Here is a 23,837-nt window from a genome sequence, read left to right on the forward strand (position 1 = left end):
ACAAACAGATGGAGAGATGTACCATGTTTTTGGACTGGAAGAATCAACATTGTGAAAATCACTGTACTACTCAAAGCAATCTACAGATTCAATGCAATCCCTCTCAAACTACCAACAGCAGTTTTCACAGAACTAGACCAAAAAATTTTACAGTTTGTATGGAAATACAAAAAACCCCGAATAGCCAGAGCAATCTTGAGAAGGAAAAATGGAGCTGGTGGGATCAGACTCCCTGACTTCAGACTATACTACGAAGCTACAGTAATCAAGACAGTATGGTACTGGCACAAAAACAGAAATATAGATCAATGGAACAGGATTGTACTAGTCAGTATCATTAGTATGACAATCTCTAGGTCCACCCATGTTGCTGTAAATGGCATTATTTCATTCTTTTCATGGCTGAGTAATATTCCATTGTATATACGTACCACATCTTCTTTATCCACTCCTCTGTCAGTGGGCATTTTTGTTACTTCCATGTCTTGGCTGTTGTAAATAATGCTGCAACAAACACTGCTGTGCAGGTATCTTTTGGAAGTATGGTTTTCTCTGGATATATACCCAGGGGTGGGACTGTTGGATCCTTATGGTAGTTCTGTATTTAGTTTTCTAAGGAACTTCCATACTCTTCTCCATAATGGTTGTACCAATATACATTCCCACGAACACTGTAGGACAGTTCCCTTTTCTCCACACCCTCTCTAGCATTTACTGTTTGTAGATTTTTGATGTTGACCATTCTGACTGGTGTGAGGTGATACCTCATTGTAGTTTTGATTTGCATTTCTCTAATAATTAGTGATGTTGAGCATCTTTTCATGTGGTTTTTGTCCATATGTATGTGTTCTCTGGAGAAATGTCTATTTACATCTTCTGCGCATTTTTGATTGGGTTGTTTGGGGTGTTTTTTATATAAAGATGTATGAACTATTTGTGTATTTTGGAGATTAATCCCTTGTCAGTCACTTCATTTGCAAAGATTTTCTCACATTCTGTGGATTGTATTTTTGTTTTGTTATGTTTTCTTTCACTGTGCAAAAGCTTTTAAGTTTAATTAGGTTCCATTTTAAAATTTAGTTTTTATTTTTATTACTCTAGGACGTGGATCCAAATGGATAATGCTGCGATTTATGTCAGAGAGTGTTCTGCCTATGTTTTTCTCTAAGAGTTTTATAATATCCAGCCTTACGTTTAGGTCTTTAATAAATTTTGATTGTATTTTCGGGTATGGTGTTAGAGAGTGTTCTAATTTCGTTCTTTTACATGTAGCTGTCCCATTTTCTCAGCACCACTTATTGAAGAGACTGCCTTTTCTCCATTGTATATTCTTGCCTCCTTTGTCATAGATTAGGTGACCATAGGTGCGTGGGTTTGTCTCTGGACTTTCTATCCTGTTCCATTGATCTATATTTCTCTGTTTTTGTGCCAATACCAAACTGTTTGGTGATTGAAGGTTTGTAGTATAGTCTGAAGTCAGGGAGCCTGATTCCTCCAACTCTGTTTTTCTTTCTGAACATTGCTTTGGCTATTTGGGGGTCTTTTGTGTTTCCATACAAATTGTAAATTTATTTTGTTCTAATTCTGTGAAAAATTCCATTGGTAGTTTGATAAGAATTGCATTGAATCTGTAGATTGCCTTGGTAGTATAGTCATGTTGACAATATTGATTCTTTCAATTCAAGAACATGGTATATCTCTAGACCATGGAACCAACCCTGGAAGAACTACCCAGGGTGCTATTATGGAATCAGTCTTATTATTTCTCTTATGGTTTGTTGATTTAATTTTGTACCGATGCAGTTCAGAAAGAATTTAGGGTAAGTTGAAAAGGTAAATAAGTTGAATTAGAAGCCACTAAGATAAGAACTTGAAAGATACAGTAAAAAGGAGCTAAAGGTAAGGAAGCAGGTGAGAAGCTTGGTTCACACAGTTTGTGCCCTGACATCCTACATAATCACTTGTTAGAGGTGAGGCAGAGAGGGCTTGGCTCCAGCCTTTCTGGTAGTCAAAATAACAATTAATAGAAACACAGAATCCATGGAATAAAAGCAAGCCCTGTGCTCAGTGGAAGTGACAGTACTCCTGGTGCAGAAATTGTGGAAAGACATACTCTCTGGTAGAATAAGAAATATCCTCAATAATAATCTGACAGCAAATACATTAATTAGCTCCACCAGACAATTTTTTAATAAAATGTTCCTAAAGTAAGTCATTAGCATCATGCCATACCACCTCCCTGTCATTCAATAAAAGCAATACTAGGACAACTTGAGCAGTCTAGATGTGTGGCTTTCTGCTGATCGCACTTAATTCAGGAAGGATTTTAGGGTATCTACCTGAAAGGAAAAAGCGGACCATATTTCAGGTACTCCTCTGTGATATGCTTCCTTTCATTCAAGCTTTTTAAAGCTAAGTACTGAGCCCAGGATGACACTCCTGTTCAGCCCCTGGTATGCAGTTAAGCACAGAGCTGTCTGGTAGAAATGGTCAGCTGGGTTGGGGCTAGAACTGACATCTTCTTTTGGAAATTGTGGAGCCTGAAATGATCTTTCTTGTATTGAAAGGCTGCTCACTTTCCTTTACCCATTCACTCATTGATTGACTGATTCATTCATTCATTCAACAAATGCGTATTGAGAACCTACCACTTGGCAGACACCATGAATCAGACCCAGGGTCTACTCTCAAGCAACTTACAGTCTAATCAGGGATAAAGACAGACACACAATTAAATTACGAGGAGATAGTTCTACAAAAGGCTTCAGAAGACATTCTCCAGAGGAAGAAATGAGCTGAGGAAGTACTGACAGGATACAAGATTCTCCTTGGAAATTAATCTTGAGTCTTTGATTAATCAACTTCCTAGCACTCTCTATAAGCAAACTGGCAGCTAAAATGAGGTACTTTATTCTAACAATTTTAACCACAACCCCATAAAAATTGTGGAATTGTTACTGACACAGTTCATTTTCAAATAACTGTTAATAACTTTTTTGAATCTTGGTATGTGTCAAGCACTCTACCAACTACTTCATAGGTATTATCTCACATCATGAGTTTTTGTATCTTCCACAGCACCCTATCAGGCTAATTAATGTTATTAGCTTCTTTCCACAGATGACAAGAGCAGAACTTTAGTAACCTTTGTCCAGTTGTGCAGGTGGGGTAGCAGGGCTAAGTTTCCAGCCCAGTGCCTAGCTCTCTGTTACTACTCTTCTGCCCGACAGGAACTCGATACCAGAACCAGTGGCCTTCTATTAGATGCTTGTAGTAATAGTATAGGGTGAGTTCTGTGTGAGTATTAATGGCTGGCAGTTTATAAAGGTTAATGCAGCTCAGGATCAAAGGGGAAAGTGCTGGGAACAATCCTGCATTAGTCCCACCTGATTTTTTTTGACAAGTAGGTAGAGATTATACCAAAAATCTATATTGAAGTGCTTGGGCCTCTAAACTCTGTATGTTCTTTCGAGAGGATATCAGTATAAGTCCCAGCTTATCAAGTAAAAAAATGAAATGTATGTTTGAAGAAATACATAGTTAGCTAATAGTTATTTACAGAAAAGGTAGAAAGGGTATACCATGTGTCTAGTTAGGCGGCTTACAAAGATCAGACATATGCAATGGTTCTAAAGAAGCTGGAGTAGCAGGAATTGTCCTTGGGTGCTTGTTCAGCTTAAACTTATTTATCATCTATAGAAAATGAACAAACAGGACTCAGATCTGGTTAAAGAGGGGAAGATGAGCCACCTGGGTATCAGCCAGGATCCAGGCTTGCTTGATGTGACTGATCAAACTCAGTCCTCAGGTCCCTGCCCCTCAATCTGCCTTCACTAGTGGATCCTATGGCTAAGATTAGTGGTTCTCACAACAATGTATTGTACGTTGGCTTTTTGAGGAAAAAACAAAAAACAGAAAAAGAAAAAACGAAAAAGGTAAGTTTAATTAAGGAAGATCCTGGTGGCACTCCAAAGTGTTATGTTGAATATCACCTCAGCCATGTGTTATTAGTTATTTAACCACGCCTTGCTGGGCAGAAGCCATTTAATGGCTCCCAGTTCAGAGGGTACTCACTTCAGAGATCATGAGCAGCCTGCTGGTGTGAAGTGAGAGCTCAGAGCCCTTGGTGAGCTCAAGCTCACCAAGAAGTTTGGCAGCAACACCCGCCAATGGGATTGGAAAACCTCTGTTATTCTTATATGATTTGCAGCCTCTCCAGATCAAGCACAAGTGAGATGAGCCATTGAATAACCACATAAAGGGTTAAGATGAAGGTTCAAAGAGTCACTGAGTCCAGATAACGCAACCAAGGAAAGAGGACAGCAGAGAGGGTTAACTATAACATAATCAACTAACGCAATAAAAATATTTCTGAGATTCATCCCACATGCAGCCACTTAGTACCAACGGGTTTTGTTCATAAATAATCATTGAGGAATTTTCCATTTAGATTAATATGTCTGGCTCTAAAAGAATGGCCCACAGGGAAGGAATTTCCCCATTCCTCATTGAAACCAGGTAGGGCTCTATCAGATCCTGCTACCAAAGTCTCTCAGGCTGATTCACTCTGCCTTAGGTCTATAGATTATAATAAAGTTAAAAGATCATAAAAATTAATTTATTGATACAACCAGCCTGTGTGTTGGCATATATATTTAAAAATTCTCAATTAAAACTGAAATCAAGTTTATGAAAATAGGGGCCCTGGAGTCAGAATATCGACCTTCAGGTCTTCTCTTTGCTCACACCTGTTTTCTGTGAACAGTCTTCTGACTATCTCTGACTCACTTTCTTCACCTGATAAAGGGGGATTACCACCTGCCTCACAAGACTGTTGCAAAAAACAGATGACATAATGTGGGTGGGAGCATTTAGAAAACTGTAAATTGTTGTATTACTCTAAGGTATTATTAATTACCATCACAATACCTTCAAGTTAGTCATGACAAGCTGCAGGAATGAAGTGATACTTCTAGAGCACATAGAAGTGTGGGCTTTAGAGAGGAAGGAGCAGGAAGATCATTCTCCTCTGGCTCGTCAGTTGGACAAACATGTCCTGCATATGCCACTATCCCAGCTGGTTGTACTAAGAACCAGGCCTGGAGATGCTTCCCAGAGAGCATGAGGACAGCAGTGAGATGCTGGTCAGGGACAATGCTGCCTGTGAAAGCAGAGGGCCTTGGCTGAAAGTGATAAGGATTGTATTGGACTGTGCAGTGATTCTCAGACATGAGCCATCATCGGAATCACTGGAGGACTTTAAAAACACATATTGCTGGATCCTACTCCCAGACTTTCTGATTCAGGAGGTATGAGATGAGGCCTCAAAATTTGCATTTCAAGTCCCAGGTGACTCTGATGCTTCTGGTCCAGGGGCCACACTTTGAAAACTCTTTGGATAGTATAAGAATTTCAGCTTCTCAGCTGTAAACAACCAAATTTGATTCTGATGAGCATAAAGAAAAAGGGACTTTTCTTCAAACTAATTAGGATTATTTGATGGTTCCTAAAATGGAGTCAGATTGTGTTCTGGAGCCCACACGCCACAACTAGAGAGAAGCCTGTGCACTGCAACTAATGAGCCCATGCGCTCTGGAGCTCTCATGCCACAATGAAAGATCACACGTGCCGCAACTAAGACCTGATGCAGCCAAATAAATTAATTAATAAATTCATTAAAAATAAAAAGAAATAGGAGCTAGAGCAGTTCTGGTGAAGTAGTGCGCACTCCTTAGCCATGATGCCAGGGTGTCAAGGTAGGATATATCAGTTTGAAGTGTTTTTCCTCTCTTCATATGAATTAATATTCAGAGTCCAATTGCCTTAGGGCACATGCCCAATTCCCAGATAGTAGCTGATAAGGTACTTTGAATTATAGTCCTTCCAAGACTTCGTATGATGGGAGAGATGCAGTTGGAAAGGATATCAGGGTACTGCTGAGTGCTTAGGCAGCCAAAAAGCAGCAACAACAAAAAACAGCTCATGTTGTCTATCATAGTAGAAAAAGACCAATTAGCAGAGGGCCTGGAATTTTAGGGGAGAGGAGTCTGCCCTTGATCTAAATTGGTGACTCTTGTAAATCCTTACTTTGTAAAGCCTCTGGCCTACTGCAGAGAATCACATCGCCAATGACAGAGCAAATGCACACGGCTGAGTACTTATATTTTCCAAATACCAAAAATAGGAAAGCAGTAGATTCAACAATTTGGAAGGCATTCATTTGAAAAGGATTTTTTAAAAGATACCTAGTCCTGATTCAAACTACCCTAACGTGAACAATAATCTTTAAGTTATTATAAACACTCCCTTGAAATATTTGTTTAATCCCGTATAGGTGTCTAAGCAGATAAAATCATGTGGGAAGGAGTGATAAAAATGCCCAGGGCAGGTTAGCCCTGTGGGTGGCTCGAGTGGGTGTCCACGGGTGCATTGGGAGGGGCAGCCCTTTGTAATCTTTTAAAAGTATAAGCTGTGACCAGGCAAAGTCACGTTCATGGGATGAGATTTTAATCTTCAAAATGTTAGCAGCAAAAACTCACTCTTAAATGTTGAGGCTTGTATCTTCTCTACATTTCATAGCTATCAATTTAATTATACAATAAAAAAATTTAACTATTGGGTTCTGGAAGAGTGAACTCTAAATGAAAAGAACCCAAGACCTTGGCTTGTTAATTTTCATGTTAAGACCATAATTTCCTTTCGATGCTCTTCTTACTTGTTCTGAAGTCGAGGTTTCCCACAACTCTATTTCCTTTCTCTGCTCTTTTGTCCTTCTATTTCCACTCTAAGGAATCATTACTTTTTGTCCCTTCCATGTCATACCTTGAAAGTATCAAATTCAGATGAAAGTAATGCCTCATGTAACTGGCATTTCTAAGGAGTAAAATGTCATAAAATAACTTTCCCAGAGATTTAAAGTGGGCTCTTATAAATTCCAAAATAGCCTTATTTTTAATTTAGCCATTTTAACAATTCATTTCAATGAAATCTGTACAAGGCATTGAGGCAGACACTGTGAGAGGCATAAAGAAAAGCAAACTTGCTCTCTATCCTCCAGGTGCTCACGATCTTGGGGAAGATCTGGGCCACATCAAATAATTCTATTTTGGATCATAGTGTGACAAGTGACAGAAGACAGGTGCTGAGAAGTGCTATAAAAGTTTCAAGGAAGGAGAGGTCACTTCTGGTTTGATGGTCAGACAAACTTCCCGGAAGGAACAATCTTGATAAAAAATGGGAAAAATCTGGCAAGCACAATGGTGGGGACAGAGTCCAGTTGCCAAAAAATTATGAGCAAACATACCAGAGCAGGAATGCGTGGGCATCCTTGGGGGTCACAGGTGTGTGATGGAGAGGAGACAGGAGAAGGGGTCAGGTCCTTATTTTCAGTGTGAAAAATGCTGTGGTCAGGATGTTGGACTTTATTCTGGGGAAATGGACAATGACTGTCTTCCTCTAGGCATTGGAACAAGGGAAATGACGTGATCAGAGTAAAATTCAATTCAGTTCAGCAACATGTATTGAGTAGTTGCAGTGAGCCTACCCTGTCCTGGTGTAATGGAGCAGAGGGCCTAGGGCCCAGAATGTGTGTAGCAGACACACATTCTTGGTGCTGCCCTCTATGACCTTCCTGGCCAGTGGAGGACAGAGGTGTAAACAGATAGCATCGATAAAATGTAGTATTTTGAGCTAAAATAGATATATGTACAGGAGGCTATAGGAGCTCAGAGAAGGTAATCTAGGAGCTAAGGGAGAAGTTGGTCCCTGATACGAGTCTTATAAAAAGAGTAAAGTTTATTCGGATAAAGAGGAGAGAGAAGGAAAGGCTAGACCACGAGAACACAGAGAGCAAAGTCACAGAACACCAACCGACATTGGCTATGTAGAGAAAGCAGTTCCATTTTACTAGCCTGCTGGGCATGAGGTAGAGAGTGGAGTGAATGAGAACAGGGAGATGAAGGGTAGGGACAGTCCTGTGGTTGCCTCACCAGGGCGGTGGCAGGGAGGCCAGGAGAGCCCTGCAGAGGTCACATCCTGCAGCAGGGTTACACTTGGGAGGTACCACCCAGACAGGAATTCCAGACTCTGCACACGATTTTCACACACTTAAGGAGGTTTAAGTACAAACTGCCCGACAACTCCTATGAATACTCTTGGTTATTTCTTAACCTTAAGCATCCCCAGCACTCCCAGGAGCCTTCTGATCTCCTGTCTCCTCACGGCATCCTCCCACCACCTGGGTCCCTTATCCCGCTTCTCTTCTCTGACTCTCCAGTACATTTCATTCTCCCTGTTAGTGTTAATCTTTGGCTCTGTTTGGTTTTCTGTCCCCACCCCACATCCTACACGTGGCTTTTATCCTTTCTCTCCTCTGCAAGCAGGGCTTGATGATGTGAGAGCAAGTGGGCTACACTGTGGTTTGGGTGGGGCGGTGGGCAAGGGTAGTGAGGGCTCTGAACTTGAATATGTTGATAATTTGGGGCCAGTTGCAATAACTGAGATATATGATGGTCAAAAAGAGCTAGGGATTGGCAGGATAATGGTATCAAAGACACGGAAGAGAGATAACGTGTAGAAGCATACTCAGAGGCTGACAGTTAACTAAATGTAGGACGGAAGCAGAGACAGGTGGGATTTTAATTCTGTTTTGTAGTTTGGATCTAGAATATGTAACAGCAGTGTGATGTTATTCGCCATGCCTGAGGGACACACACAGAGGAACACATTGAAGAAATGAGAATAGAAGATGATCAATTTGACTTTGTGTGTGCTGAACCTAGGTTATCAGCAAGATATTCAGGTCATATTTAGCAAGCCTAGTGCTTTAATTCGATGCAGTGTGCCAGCAGTCTCCAAAGTTGTGTGTTTAAAATATCATTCAAGGACAAATGCCAATGGAAAATGAAATACGCGGGCCTTTTTTGGAGATTGTTTGTACACTGGTAAATCCTGCAGTAAATAAACACATTTAATTTAACTTTATTTCCAATGCCCCTCTCATTTTCTTGTGCAGAATACCTATTAACATAGAATGTTTTTCTCCAGGAATAGTGTTTTAAGAAATGCTCATTACAGCACTAAGGAGATGTAATCAGAAGATGATTAAGATAGAAAGAACTTGGAGGGGGTGGAAGGGGTTGCTTATTTGCATGGACGAGTTGAAGAATTACGAACTGGTTAATCCCTCTGAACGAATATGGGGAGAAAGGAGATTGGAGATAGAACCTTTATCAACACCGTTTGACACATCCAATGGCATGTAGGGAATATAATTTGGAGAGGCAGCAAGTTGTGACAGCAAAAGTATGGATTTCAGAATCGACGTGTGTGACAAATGATCTAATTTCTAAGACTCAGTTTTCTTATCTGAAAAACAATGCTCACCCTTTTGAGTTGTACTGAGACAAAATAGATAACATATGAAGCACCTACCCCATAGGAGACACATAGTCCACTCTCAGTAAACACTTATTAATATTATTTTCATTTAAATATTCTCAATGAGTTGAAGCAAAACTTTGATGATTATACTGCTATATTATAATCTGAACATTGAACAATTCCACAGAGGAAATCTCAGTGGTTGGTATCAAGGCCCTAAGACGAGGGAACGCTCCCAGTTCGGACATGCCTGGGACAGGAACAGCGTGGTACAGGAATAGAATCCACAGATGCTAGGCAGTGGAAGAAGACACCACGAGAATTTCCCAAAGGCAACCATGACCATGCTTTTTCATCAGTTTTTCATGAAGAGAGGCTGGAGGCTAATAACTGAACCTTAGCAACTATATCTCCTTAAAAAATTCTGAGCTAAAAACTCCCCGAGCGAATGGCTGTAGGTATCCATCTGGCATGAGGTGACATGCTCTGACAAAAGTCAGTATCTGGCACCCTGAAGGGCAGGGCAGGGGAGAGACATCTGGGACAGAATGCTGGGCTAATGAGATATACTTCTCTCTGAGTCTGTCACAGTGCCACAGATGCAGGCCTTAGTCATGTTCAGTATTGGTCAATTGAGCACACGAGGCCAAAAAGATTCTAAATTTAGAGTTTAAAACGCTGCTAACTGCCACAGCAGATTGGCTTTTCTCTACCCCAGCACAAAAATGGGGCAATCACCATGATTTTATCCGGATCAGCTCATGGCAAATCCCAAACGGATGGTAACCAGAATTTATTATTTTGCAGTCTTTTCTGTTGGACTTTGGGGCTGCAGCCTCTCAGGTCTCAGATGCGTCTGAGTTTGTTGTTGTTCAGATTGGCCATTGAACATGACTGGCCACTGTTCTTAATCAAGTCATCCCATAACACCCAGGATATGGATGGAGGAGATAACTAAAAAATGGTGATCAACTCTGAGGAAACACTTAAGGCATCAGGGTTGTTCCGATCCTTGGGGAGGGACAGTGGCAGGGTGACAATCACTGGTTTATGCACGTGGATACACAAGGCTATTGTGACAGGAGATGCTCATTAGTTGTTCTCTGAGTGAAGACAGGCTAAAGTAAAAATGAAAATTTTCCTGGAACTTCAGAGGGTCTCTCTCTCAGGGGAGGACTTGTAGCACAAAATGGACAGTTCCGTGTCTGATTTGTTTATATGAGCACTTGCCTAGAAATCACAAGACTGGGGCAAAATAAATATATATAAAACAATGCTGCTCAAAATATGGTGTAAAGGTGGGCAATAGCAGCAGCATCCGAATCTAGCATCCCCTAGAAGTACGTATCCTCAGGTCCTATCCTAGGCATATAGAAAACTCCAAGCAATTTGTTCTTAAAACTTTTCCAGATACTTCTTGATATACTAAAGTTTAAGAAGCACTTCCCTACGCCTATATGTGAGGTATCTATAATTTCCACTTCCATTCACTCACTAAAATAGCCTGACTTGCTTGTCTTTCTACCCTTAGTTTCCAGTTCTCTTATCCTGATAGTACCTGATTAGACCATCTGATTAAATATAAGAACTCAGTTTTGTAATTTTTATCATCAACATAAACCAGAATTGAATTTATAGAAAGCAACTTTGTAGAGGTAATAAAAATACTGATTCTTAGCTTTGTGATTTGGTTTGCAGAGGAGAAACCGTAGTTATAACTTCTGAAAAGTTTGTGTTCATTTCTAGAATAACAATGATATAAATTAAGGGATAAATAAAGGAGAAAAACACTTACATAGTCTACAAGTTGCTGCTGGGAAGCTTTCACTTCAGCTTGTAATTTTTCAATACACTGAAAAGGAGCAAAGTTTAGAAACAAAGTACATAACTCCTCCTTTTATACGTTCAAAGTGTTCCAGATATAAACATGTACCAGTTCTCATATCTTATGAATGGCAGCATTATCTCAGCTAGATGTTTTGAAAATCATCATTAAAGAAATCATCGTTCCCCTCCCAAAAAAATAAAAGAAAGAAAGAAATCATCACTCCCATCCCTCTCTCTCTTCCACTCTATGGAAGAATCCAACAACAGAGTACATGAATTATTAATAATTAGCAGATGATTGGGAAAAATAATGTTTGCTTGATGTACTGCAGGTAATGTTAACCCACCTTATTTCATATATACATATATGTGGGAGCCAATGGATTTGTATCTGCCTTTGGAATATATGGATATGTTTTGTGTGAATATACATATTTACATATAGATGCAGATTATCTATCTATCCCAAAGGCAGATACAAACTAATATGATAAACAAACAAGAGAAAAATTTATGTAATGACATATATAAATATCTAGAAATTCAGAGATTGGTAATTTCTTAGAAAGTGATTTATTAAAAGTCAATGAAAAATTTTTTGATCCACTTGTTTCACTACAGAGAAAGAAGCTATTCCTTGATTAAGTTCAACCTTGAAAACCAAAAAACATTTATGTAGTCAATATCATGTACAAAATAAATAGAATATTCAGCTAATATGGTTCAAAAGAATACATATCAAGCAAACTTTAAAAATATCACCAAGAAAGTTAATTTTTGTATGTGAATATTCATCAGGGAATACAGTTACATTGAGCAAATACAAATGCTGTTATTTACCATCTTGAACTTAAATATGGACTTCCAACCCAGCAAGAAATAACTATAGATTTGTCAGTTCATATAAGTTTAGGTAATCTTTAGAAATAAAGATTATTTCTCTTCTACAACATACCTGGTCTTTTTCAAGGACCATTTTTTCATATGGTTCCCCACTGTCCTCCTTTCGGTCCAGAGCCTCTAGTTTTTTCTCCAGCCAGGAAACTTGTTCAAGCAGCTTTGATTTTGTTCCTTCAGAGGCTGCAAGCTAAAGACATTTGCTTGTAAGTGTATGGAAGTACAATGATTTTTTTAAAGCTCCTTTTAAAAGTCCGACTTATAAATGAATTGCCTTCCACCAATATCTATTAAATATGAAAATGGCTTTTGAAACATTCCTCATAGATGACAAATGACTAGTATAGAGAGTTAAGGAAATAATGTTGGTTTTATTTATTTTTAATAATAAAGATCTTTCTGAGCAAGAGATGAGACCACATAGTTCAGCAGGCAGAGAGATTTGTGGTGCAACAATCTCAACAGTCATCTTTATTATGTTTAAACATTGCACTTTACTTGTACAGCTGAACCTGAAATCTTTATTGTGGTTTACATAGGGTTTTTGAAACTTAACTCTTGGGGGACTACAGCTGTCTAGAAAGAGCAGGAGTTCTGACTTCCTTGGATCTTTACCATTAAGCAGTGAGGTAGAAGGAACTGAAGGGAAATGCAGGAATTTCTAGTTAAAGTCTGATCAGTGGCAGATCTATGCTAAACCATAACCAAAAAATGTCTAGAAGTGACTGTTTTACTGTTTCCTCTTGAGGAGAGTGGTAGTTTGATAGTCCCTAGTCCCTTAGCTCCCCTGGAGAACCCCTGGACTAACTTCTTTCATTCAGGAAGCTTATTGTGCTTTTTCTCTATAGCTCAGCAACAATTCTGAAAGAGTTCCTGGAAAGGGACACACAACCTTGTATGCATTCCAACTCTCATTCTCTTAGGCACGGCTTATCTCTAAGTATGTCTTTCATATTACTCCAAGTATTATTGCAAAGCATACTGTCTCATCTTGAAAAGGGCAACAAATATTTAAAGACAATTTACCAAATGGAGAAGCATTAAGAGATTGGTCTGCCATGGAAATAAGTTGGGCACATCATATATACTGGTATCCATCCACCCATCCACCCACCCATCCATCCATCCATCCATCCATCCATCCATCCATCCATCCATCCACCCACCCACCCATCCACCCATCCATCCATCCATCCATCCATCCATCCATCCATCCATCCATCCATCCATCCACACCATCAATCACTCAAAAAATATTTGTCTAGTTGGCTCTCTGTGCAACCATTGTGTTATGTGCATGCGATGATGAAAGTGCAGCAGGAGGGTCAGAGGGAACACATATGCTGTGAACTGTTGGCTTTACTTTCCAGCTCTCAGTGACCTGGGAGGCCTGCAGTGCTCCACATGGGCACTAACACATCTAACTCTCAGGTATATGATGCTTTGGAAATGTAGTCTAGTTTCTCTGAGCACCCTTCCATTTTATCACACAGTTTAGTGTAATGGCTAAAGACACAGACTGTGGAGTCAGAGCCTTTGGGTAAAAGTCCCAGTTTGCTATTTGCTATCTCTGTAATTTGGACAAGCTGCTCAGACTCTCTGAGTTTGATTTTCCTATCTGTAAATGGGAATGGGGATAAAAAGAATAGTACTTACCTCATGCATTTGTTTTGAGGTTTATGAGTTTATACAAGAGAAACACTTAGAACAATGCCTGGAATAAATCAAATACTCAGTAGCTATTATTATCGTTTCTTCCACCTCCTCTAGACTTCTGTAAGCATTTATATGGGTTCTACCCCAATATTTATTATTTATCAAATTGTAAAATAAAGTATCTGAAGACATCACAGCCTCTGTGAACTGGTTACCCTAAAGTGAAACTGTATTTTGTTTGCTACTTCCTATAACCACTCTAGTCTTCAGGAAAAGAGGCCTCTCTAGGTCTGATATTTTCTTTAATCTCAAATATATTCTTTCTCAATCTGGCCTATTTTGTTTCCATAGCCTGACTGATCTATATAATTCATCCAGTCACCATTTTAAAATCTATTCCTATTGTTTTTTAGGCCTTTATTCATTCACGCAATAGATATTCATTTATTCACTAATTGTTAAAAAATACGTTGGATATTTATTACATGTAAGACTTTGGAGGTAAGAAATGAAGGTGATACTGTTTATATTTTAGAAAACTCACAATTTACTCAGAAAAGCAGACAATTTAAAAACTTTTACATAATATGAAAGTGTATAGATGAAGAAGAATAAGAATATTAATAATACTTAATATTTACTGGGTGCTTACTACATACCAGATATTCTGAGAATGTTTTGTTTTCATATTTATTCATCTCAATTCAGCTTCATAATCATTTTGCAGGTAAGGAAATTTACTAAATTCAATGAGGTTGTATAAGTTGTCCAAGGACATAGCAAGTAAATATTGGAACCCAAGTTTTCAGTAGTGGACATTGAGTCTGATTCCCTAAGCCCAAATCTGACCCCAGGAGTGGGGCCTTATAATCATAACAATCCCATCATCATTCTTGCTGATTGGCTTAGGAATCAAGGTCTAAACCAATCAGATCCTGGCTTTTCTCTGGCAACAGTTAATGTATGAAGAAATGTGACGTAATTTGGACCACTCACACTGCACAGAAGGAACCTTGATGACTTGGGAAAGTACATTCTCATATCTCTACCAGATATGAATGCTACTGTAGCCATCCTACAAACATCCAGGAAACCAGTTATATAATGAAGCTACACTCTGAATGGAAGTGTGGACAACAGAAAAAACTGGGTCTTGTTGACATTATTGAAATGTTTTATCAACTAACTTCGAAGCATCTCCTACCTTGGGACTAACACTTAGTGAGCTTATAAGTTTCCATATTATTTAGGAGTTTAGTTGAGTTTTCTCTTACTTGCTATCATAAGCTTTCTACTGATACATTATCTGATACCAAAATTCCATGATCTTGACCACAAGTGAGTAAAGTCTGTGGAAAAACAGCAGTAACTAACATTTATTTGGTAGCTACAGCATACCACACATTTTGTTTATATTTTTTGTTGTTACTATTTTAAAGATTGAGGGCTAGGTGCTTTTAGGGGCAGATCAGCTTACCCACAGCTAATAAGAACAGGTTGGATTTGGATCTACATTGGTCTGCTTCCTACTCTGGGTTCTAAATTATATCCAAACCCTAACTCTGAGGCTGCCTGCAAATATGAGATCTATGACTACCCCCCAACACACACCCCACCCCCATGATCATGTGGCTTTCAGCATTCTTTCTCAGTGTGTTTACTTATTTACCTGAAGGAAATTTATTTTCCTTTTTCCTAAGACTTGAGAATTCTGTGCTGCCATCTTGCTTCCTTCTTATATAAATACCAATCCCATCTATTTCCTCTCTTCTTATAATGGGTTTCTGTCTGAATATCCCTTTGAGTCAAATATGTTTAGCTCAGATTCAGTTTAACTCTAAGAAACCTTGACAAGGAACCAGCAGATCTATGCTTTAGGCCTGACCCCACAAGCCTCTGATGCTATGATCTAGGTACCCATAATAACATTTTACTATGGTACTTTGCTATATTTTTACAGAGTAGTTCTCCAGTCATGTGTATTCTAACTAGGTCATAAATTCCCCAGAAGGATGGATGGAGAATTCTGTCAGAACTTATAATAAGACTCAGTCAAATTGGCCAGAAGCAATATTTGCTAAGAACATTCCATTTATTGACTTTTTAAGCTATGAGTTTTAATTCACATATGTATCATAATCTCACAAAAGCAGGATAAAGGGATCTTATTATCTCTTCCTCATGTGGATACATTGGGGCAAGAACTAGTGTTGGATTCCATTATATAATGATGAAACTGTTTATCAGCATAGGACAATTGATATTCCCCCAGCCTTTTTGAAAATGACCTATCAAATAAGCCTGCTAATCCAAAAGGAAAGAAGAGAAAAAATGAGAGACAATAAAATGAAATAAGATAAAAATTATACATTTAAGTATTTTTTTTAAGTACTACATAGAAGAATGTACTCTAGGGACTTCCCTGGTGGCACAGTGGTTAAGAATCCGCCTTCCAATGCAGAGGAAATGGGTTTGAGCCCTGGTGCAGGAAGATCCCACATGCTGCGGAGCAGCTAAGCCTATGTGCCACAACTACTGAGCTTGCACTCTAGAGTCTACGTGCCACAATTACTGAAACCCATGCACCTAGAGCCTATGCTCTGCAATAAGAGAAGCCACTGCAACGAGAAGCCTGTGCACCACAACAAAGAGTAACCCCTGCTCGCCTCAACTAGAGAAAGCCTGCAACAAAGACCCAACACAGCCAAAAATAAATAAATAAATAAATTTATTTTTTAAAAAGTACTCTATTGCTGAGTTGCAAGATACTAGCTGCCATTTTGAATTCACCCTATTGTTTTGATGGGTGTTTTAGAACTTTTCAAAATTTAATTTTAAATTTAGGACGCCCTTAGGAATGCTGCTTAAATTCAAATTCAGATTATGGGATAGAAAACAAGGCATCAAAGTAAGTAAGAGGACAGCCAAGTTAGCAGCTGCAAGATATCACATTTGAATTTAAAAACTCGGGGACCTTGGTCATTGCATCCTTTTTATTGCTTTTTTTTTCCTTTCTCTTTTTCTTTTTTCATAAGAACTGTTTGGTTTTACAGAGTTACTCTTTGGAAAGAGCATAAAAATAAAAGCTCAGTCCAACTTAGTAACAGGTATCTGCTTACAAAAAGAGGGTAGAAATGCATTTATTATTTAAATAATGAATTTTTCTGTATCCTAATTAGCTATCTTTGCTGGAACATATGGTTCACATGATGCTGGGAGGCTAATATTCTTCCTTTGATTTTTGAAGAGCAGGGCCCTTCTCCTCTGCCCTTGATTCTAACAAATTTGGAGGGAAGAGATGATTTTAAAAGCATGAGCTACATTTGTCATAAGAATTATGTAAAACAAAGTGACAACTTTCATATTATACATGAAAGTTTTAAATCCACTAAAATTTACAACTGGCTGTGTAAATCCATTAAAAATTCAACTTTTAATATATACCTCAATGTTCAATAAAAGATCATCATAAAGGTAATGCAATACAGTTAAAAGTCAAAGAAAGATAAACTGTATTCATTGCACAGTTTATCACTGCAGTCAAGAAGGGGTACTTATATATTTTATATTGGTATTCAAGATGATAGTTAAAACAAAGTGACTTGGACTTCAAAAAAGATGTCAGAGTAGGAAGCTCCAGGAATTGGTCCTCCCACTTAAATAATTTTTGAGCTGGCAAGAACTGTCAGAACAAACCATTTCCAAGCTCTGGAGAACACTTTCAGCATCCAGGGAAGTGCTTGATGAAGAAAGATGCTGGCATTCAAGGAAATCTCTGTCATGTCACTGGCTAACTGCTGAGGTAATGGAATATGAGACTTTAGGAACCACACATGACAAAAAGTATGGTCTCTGCAAAATTAGTTTGGAAAAGTAACTAAACAAATATACAATTGTAGGGTTCAATAAGCAACAACATCAATTCTTGGGGAGGGAGAAAGAATCTGATTTTCAGAGTTGCAATATTGTACTTTTCAAAATGCCTAGTTCTAAATGAAAAATTACAAAGCTCACAAATTAAAGTTTGACTCATTTATTGAAAAAATCAAGAATAGATTGATAAAAACCATCCATGAGGAAACCTTGACATTGGACTTTTCGACTTAGTGGATGAATAGTTTAAATTAATTATCTTAAATATGCTCAAAGAGCTGAAAGAAACCGTGGGCAAAGAAACAAAGAAAATTAGAAGAATGATGTATGCACAAGTAGGGGCTATGAATAAAGGGATAAAAGTTATTTTTAAAAAATGAAATAGAAATTCTGGAGTTGGAAAGCAAAATAGTTGAAATGAAAAATCACTAAAATATTTTAATAGCAGATATAAGTGGGAAGATGACAGAATCAGCACACTTGAAGATAGGACATCTGAAATTACCTGGTCTGAGGAACAGAAAAAAAGAAAAATACAGAGAAATGAACAAAGCCTAAGGGATTTGTGGACACTATGGACAGCTACCAAGTATACTAACATACATATTATAGGAGCAAATAACTAAAGAAGATACAGAAAATGAAATGGGAATTAAAATGGTACAGTAGGAAAAAATCAAACACAAAAGAAGACAACATGGAGGAATTGAATAACAAAGAAATATAAGGTGTATAGAAAACGAGTAGCAAAGTGGCAGAATTATGTCCTTTATTATGAGTAGTACTTTAAAAGTAAAAGGATTTGACCCACCAATTAAAAGACAATGACTAGCAAAATGAATTAAAAAATGATCCAACTATATTGTGCTTGTAAGAGACTAACTTCCAACTCAAAGACACAAATAGTGAAAGGATTAAAAAAAAAAGGTATTCCATTCAAATAGTAGCCAAAAGAGAGCTGGGGTGGCTCTACTCATATCAGATAACATCAAATAGATGCCAAGTCAAATTTTTACAAAATACAGGGAAGGATATATATTGATAAGAGGGTTAATTCATCTAAATTATAAATATACATGCATCAAACAACAAACCTCCATATATGAGACAACTATTAACAGAATTTACGAGAGAAATAGATAGTAATATATAGTCATAGAGTAGCTAGAGACTTTATTACCCTACTTTTAATAATGGATAGAACATGTAGACAAAAGATTAATAAGGAAATAGTAGACTTTCAAAGAGTATACACCACAACTAAGTGGAATTTATCCCAGGAATGCAAGGGCAGTCGAACATAAAAACACCTACAACTACTATAATATGCTACCTTAGTAGAATGAAGGAAAAGTAAAACATGATCATCTCAGTAGGTACAGAAAAAGTATTTGACAAAATTCATGATATGATAGAAGCAATCAGCAAACTAGGAATAGAAGAAAACTTTCTCAACATGATAAAGAGCAATTATGAAAAACCCACAGCTAACATCATATTCAATGTTGAAAGATGGAAAGCTTTTCCCTTAAGATCAGGAACAAGACAAGTATGCCTGCTTTCTCCACTGCTATTCAACTTTGTACTGAAAGTCCTAACCAGACCAATTAAGGAAGAAAAAAATAAAATATCTAAACTGGAAATGAAAAAATAAAACTGTCTCTATATGAAGATGACATGATTCTATATATAGAAAATTTCAAACAATCTTCAAAAAAGAATAACTACTAGATCTAATAAGTGAATTTAGTAGAGTTTCAAGGTACAAGATAAACATACAAAAATCAATTTGGGTTGCTATACGCCTGTGTTTTAAAATGTAGGTTTTATTATTATTCAGGTGTAGTGAGGTCAACAGATTAGGAGATGATTGTCATTGGAAAGATAGTTTGTTACAGTCCCCAAGAGGAGGGGGCATGCCACATAATGAGAGGGTCACGCTATGGCGGCTGGGGGGCACATGGGAATTACAGGATCAGTAAGGAAGTAGAGGAAGCAAGGGGAAAATGTAGACAAGAACATTTATTGTAGTTTCCATGGGAAGGAAGGGGTTAGTAAATATAGGCAGGGTTAGGATTGGCTAGTTTGAATAACTTCAGTGGGCTCTGGAGCATCAGGGTTGTCCCTAGTTGTATTGTACCTGTACCTGGGGTGATTAGGGCAGCGGAATAGTGGCCCTGAGTATGAGAGCCTGTTAGAGGAGGTGGTGGGGTGCAGGCTTTGGATTGGTTAGTTTTCATAAGAAAGGCACACTCACAAGGAAGTCTCTAGGGATTGGCAAGCACTGGGGGAGGCAGTCTCTCCAGGGTCAGCAAGGCCTCAGATGTCAAATCATCTGAATTACAGAAAATAAAAAGCATGATTAATACAACCAGCAATGAGCAATCCAAAAATGAAATATAATAATTCCATTCATAATAGTATCCAAAAGAATATACTAGCAAGGAATATATTTTACCAAGGAGGTGAAAGAGCAATACACTGGAAATTACAAAACATTGCTCAAAGAAATTAAAGAAGACCTAAATAAATGAAAAAATATCTCCTGTTCATGTGTTACAAAACTTAATATTGTTAAGATGACAAAACTCCCAAAGCTAACCACAGATTCAGGCAATCCCTTCTAAAATTACGATGGCTTTCTTTGCAGAAATGGAAAAGTCAATCCTCAAATTCTATGGAATCTCAAGGACCCAGAATAGCCAAAACAATCTTGTAAGAGAAGAACAAAGTTGGAGAATGCACACTTCCCAATTTCAAAATGTACTACAAAGCTATAGTAATTAAAAGCAGTATCATACTGGCATAAAGATAGACAAACAGACCAATGGAATAGAATTGAGAGTTCAGATATAAACCCAAACATCTATGGTCAGCTGGTTTTCAGCAAGTGTGCCAAGACCATTCCATAGGTAAAGAAGAGTCTCTTCACAAATGGTGCTGGGACAACTGTATAACCACATGCAAAAGAATGAAGTTCCACCCCATCTCACTCCATAAACAAAGTTAACTTAACATGGATCTAAATATATGAGCGAAAACTATAAAACTTTTAGAAGAAATCGGGAAAATCTTCAAGATCTTGAATTTGGCAATGGATTATTTGACACTAAAAGCAGGAACAACAAAATAAAAAATAGTTAAAGTGGAGTTCATCAAAATTAAAAATTTTGTGCAGGAAAAACATTATCAAGAAAGTGAAAAGATAACCTATAGAATGAGAAAAAATATTTGCAAATCATATGTCTGATAAAGATTTAGTATCCAGAATATATGTATAAAGAACTCTTACAACCCAAAAACAAAAAGAGAAAAAAAAACAATTAAAAAATGGGCAGAGGAGGGACTTCCTTGGTGGTCCAGTGGTTAAAACTCCTGGCTTCCACTGCAGGGGCCATGGGTTCAATCTCTGGTGGGTTCCCACATGTCTTGAGGCCAAAAAAAAAAAAGATGGGGAGAGGACTTGAATAGATATTTCTCCAAAGAAGGTAAACAAATGGCCAACAAACACATGAAGAGGTGTTTGAAAGCATGCCTGGTACAAGATTGTCGTTAGCATGAAGTTTGACGCCTTTCTGATCTCAGGAGGCAACAAAAATTACTTCAGTGTCCCCTCACATGCACAGGAAGATCATGCCGTCCCTGCTCTCCAAGGAGCTGTGGCAGAAGTACATCTGCTCATGCCCATCCACAAGAACAATGGGATCTGGGTGGTTTGAAGACACTACAGAGGTTAGCGAATCAGCAAGGTAGTCCAGGTGTGCAAAAAAAAAATACATCATCTACATCAAGCAGGTGCGTTGTGAGAAGACTAATGGCACAACTGTTCATACGGGCATTCACCAGAGCAAGGTAGTGATCAGCAGGCTAAAACTTGACAAAGACCAGAAAGTTCTTACACATGAAGCCAAATCTGGACAAGCTGGTAAAGAGAAAAATAACCATAAGGAATAGCTTATTGCAAAAATGCAGAAGTGAAATAACCTCTTGTGAAACCATGGTTTAACTGTAGATTTTTAGCCTAATGTGTGTTTCTTTGCAACTTTACAAGATGTCTCTAATGTTTCATTTCCTTCCCATTTTGTTATTGATATGTGGCACTATAAATCTATTTCTGCAATTGTGATTAATAATTGTATGAATAAAATTGGATGTTTCCTAATTTTAATAAAGTTCAACATAATTGATCATTAATTAAGAAAATGCAAATCAAAACCATAATGACATTTCACTTCACAGCCACTATGATTTTTAAAAAATTTTATATTGAAGTATAGTTAATTAACAATGTTGTCATGTTAGTTTCAGGTGTACAGCAAAGTGATTCAGTTATACACATACATGTATCTATTCTTTTCAAGTTCTTTTCCCATTTAGGTTATTACAGAATATTAAGCAGAGTTCCCTGTGCTATATAGTAGGTCCTTGTTGGTTATCTATTTTAAATATAATAGTGTGTATAGGTCTATGACTTAAAAAATAAAAAAATAGAAAGCATTGGTGAAGATGTAGGGAAATAACACTTGTATGTTGTTAGAGGGAATGTAAGATGGTATAGCTCTTGTGGGAAACAGTTTTGTCATTCATCAAAGAGTTAAAAATAGAATTACTATATGGACCATATGGTCCAACAATTTCACTGCTAGGTATGTACCCAAGAGAAATGAAATCATATATCCACACAGAAACTTGTAGACAAGTGCTCATAGCAGCATTATTCTTAATAGCTAAAAGGTGAAAACCAAATGTCTATTAACAGAAGAACAGATAAACAAATTGTGTTGTATACATGCAATGAAATTTTATTCAGCCATAAAAAGGAATGAAGTACTGATACTTGCTATAACTTGAATGAACACTGAAGACATCATGCTAAGTGAAAGAAGCCAGACACAAAAGGTCACATATTGTATGATTCCTTTTGTATGAAATATCCAGAATAGGTAAACCCATAGAGACAGAAAGCAGATTAACGGTTGTCAGGGGATGGGTGGTAGGGATTATGGGGAATCATTACTTAATGGGTACAAAGTATTCTTCTGGGATGAAGAAAAAACGTTGAAACTTGAGAGAGGTGGCGGTTACACAACATTGTGAACACACTAAATGCCAATGAATCACATCCATTAAAATGGTTAATTGTATTTATGTGAATTTCACCTCCTTTAAAATAAAATGACTTTCTAGTTAGCTCTCAGTGGGTAAGAAAATTGTCATCATTACATCCATTCACTGAATGTTATTTGAAAAAAATAACAAAATTGGATTGGTTTAATTTTAAATTAATGAACTCAAATCTCAGACAGGTACTCTACATTCCCCTGACATCAAAATATTGTATTTTACTACTAGTAAATTGGCTTCCCTATTCTCTGAGACAACTATTTATTACTCTCTACCCTTTCCTCAAATATCATTTCATGCTTTCTTTCTCTTCAAAATTCCACCCTCAATCCTCTCCCCAAATGATCACCTCATCAATAATTCACTGAAAAAATAGAAGGTGCCAGATGGCTACTCCCTCACCTTCTCGTCAGCCAATATTGAAACCTTACTGCACCAGGCCCTGCTAATCTGTTTCCCATTGGTTGTTTCCCCATTTATCCCTTACTACCAGACACCAAATTTGGATTAGCCAAGCAGCCATGTGTTTAGGGAAACTTGGTCTTGTCCAGCTCCAGGGAATGAATCACAATTGCTCAGCCAGCCTTGTTGGTCTCATTCCCATGCATAAAAAATGATTTTAGGCATGAGCCTGCAATCCAGTAGAGGCCCTTGGAGACTGAGGAGAAGGACTTTACCAGATTTTTTAAAAAGACATACATGAGGAAGAACATCTCTTTTTCACAGGATGTTCTGACTGCATGTAATGCTTGGAATTGTTGTAGACATTGTGGTAAGACACAGTCAACACTGAGGATGGTAGGGCAAAGGATGGATAACACCTGTGTTCTTGCTGACATTCTTGAGCTGTAGAATTAACCAGCCCTGGCACTGCTCCATCTCTGGACTTAATCTTATGTGCGATGATAGCGGGCCTTAACATGTTACTTTAATTGGGTTTCTGGTAATTGAAAGAAAAAGCATTCTTACTGAACAAATGGAGAAGATATTCCTCTATCAAAAGCCAAACCTTTTGCTTGGCTTTGAATCTTATCTCCTCTATCTGTCAAAAGGCTTTGCTCCTGTAATTTCTACAGCCC

General features: G+C 37.8%; 1 protein-coding gene across 1 annotated transcript in view; it reads right to left on the reverse strand.

Moving 5' to 3' along the window:
- The window catches only part of CCDC192 (coiled-coil domain containing 192), a gene marked incomplete at its 3' end in the record, with an annotated part of 200,558 nt that overhangs the window by 132,842 nt on the left and 43,879 nt on the right, over positions 1–23,837 (reverse strand). The window contains exons 4-5 of the mRNA XM_082620304.1: positions 12,164–12,295; positions 11,177–11,233 (exon numbers count right to left, since the gene is read on the reverse strand). Of these exons, the coding sequence (XP_082476430.1) occupies positions 11,177–11,233; positions 12,164–12,295 (189 nt within the window). The remainder of the gene's footprint in view (positions 1–11,176; positions 11,234–12,163; positions 12,296–23,837) is intronic.

Source organism: Mesoplodon mirus (genome assembly GCF_964341445.2).
Source record: "Mesoplodon mirus genome assembly, chromosome: 5".
Lineage (NCBI taxonomy): Eukaryota > Metazoa > Chordata > Mammalia > Artiodactyla > Ziphiidae > Mesoplodon > Mesoplodon mirus.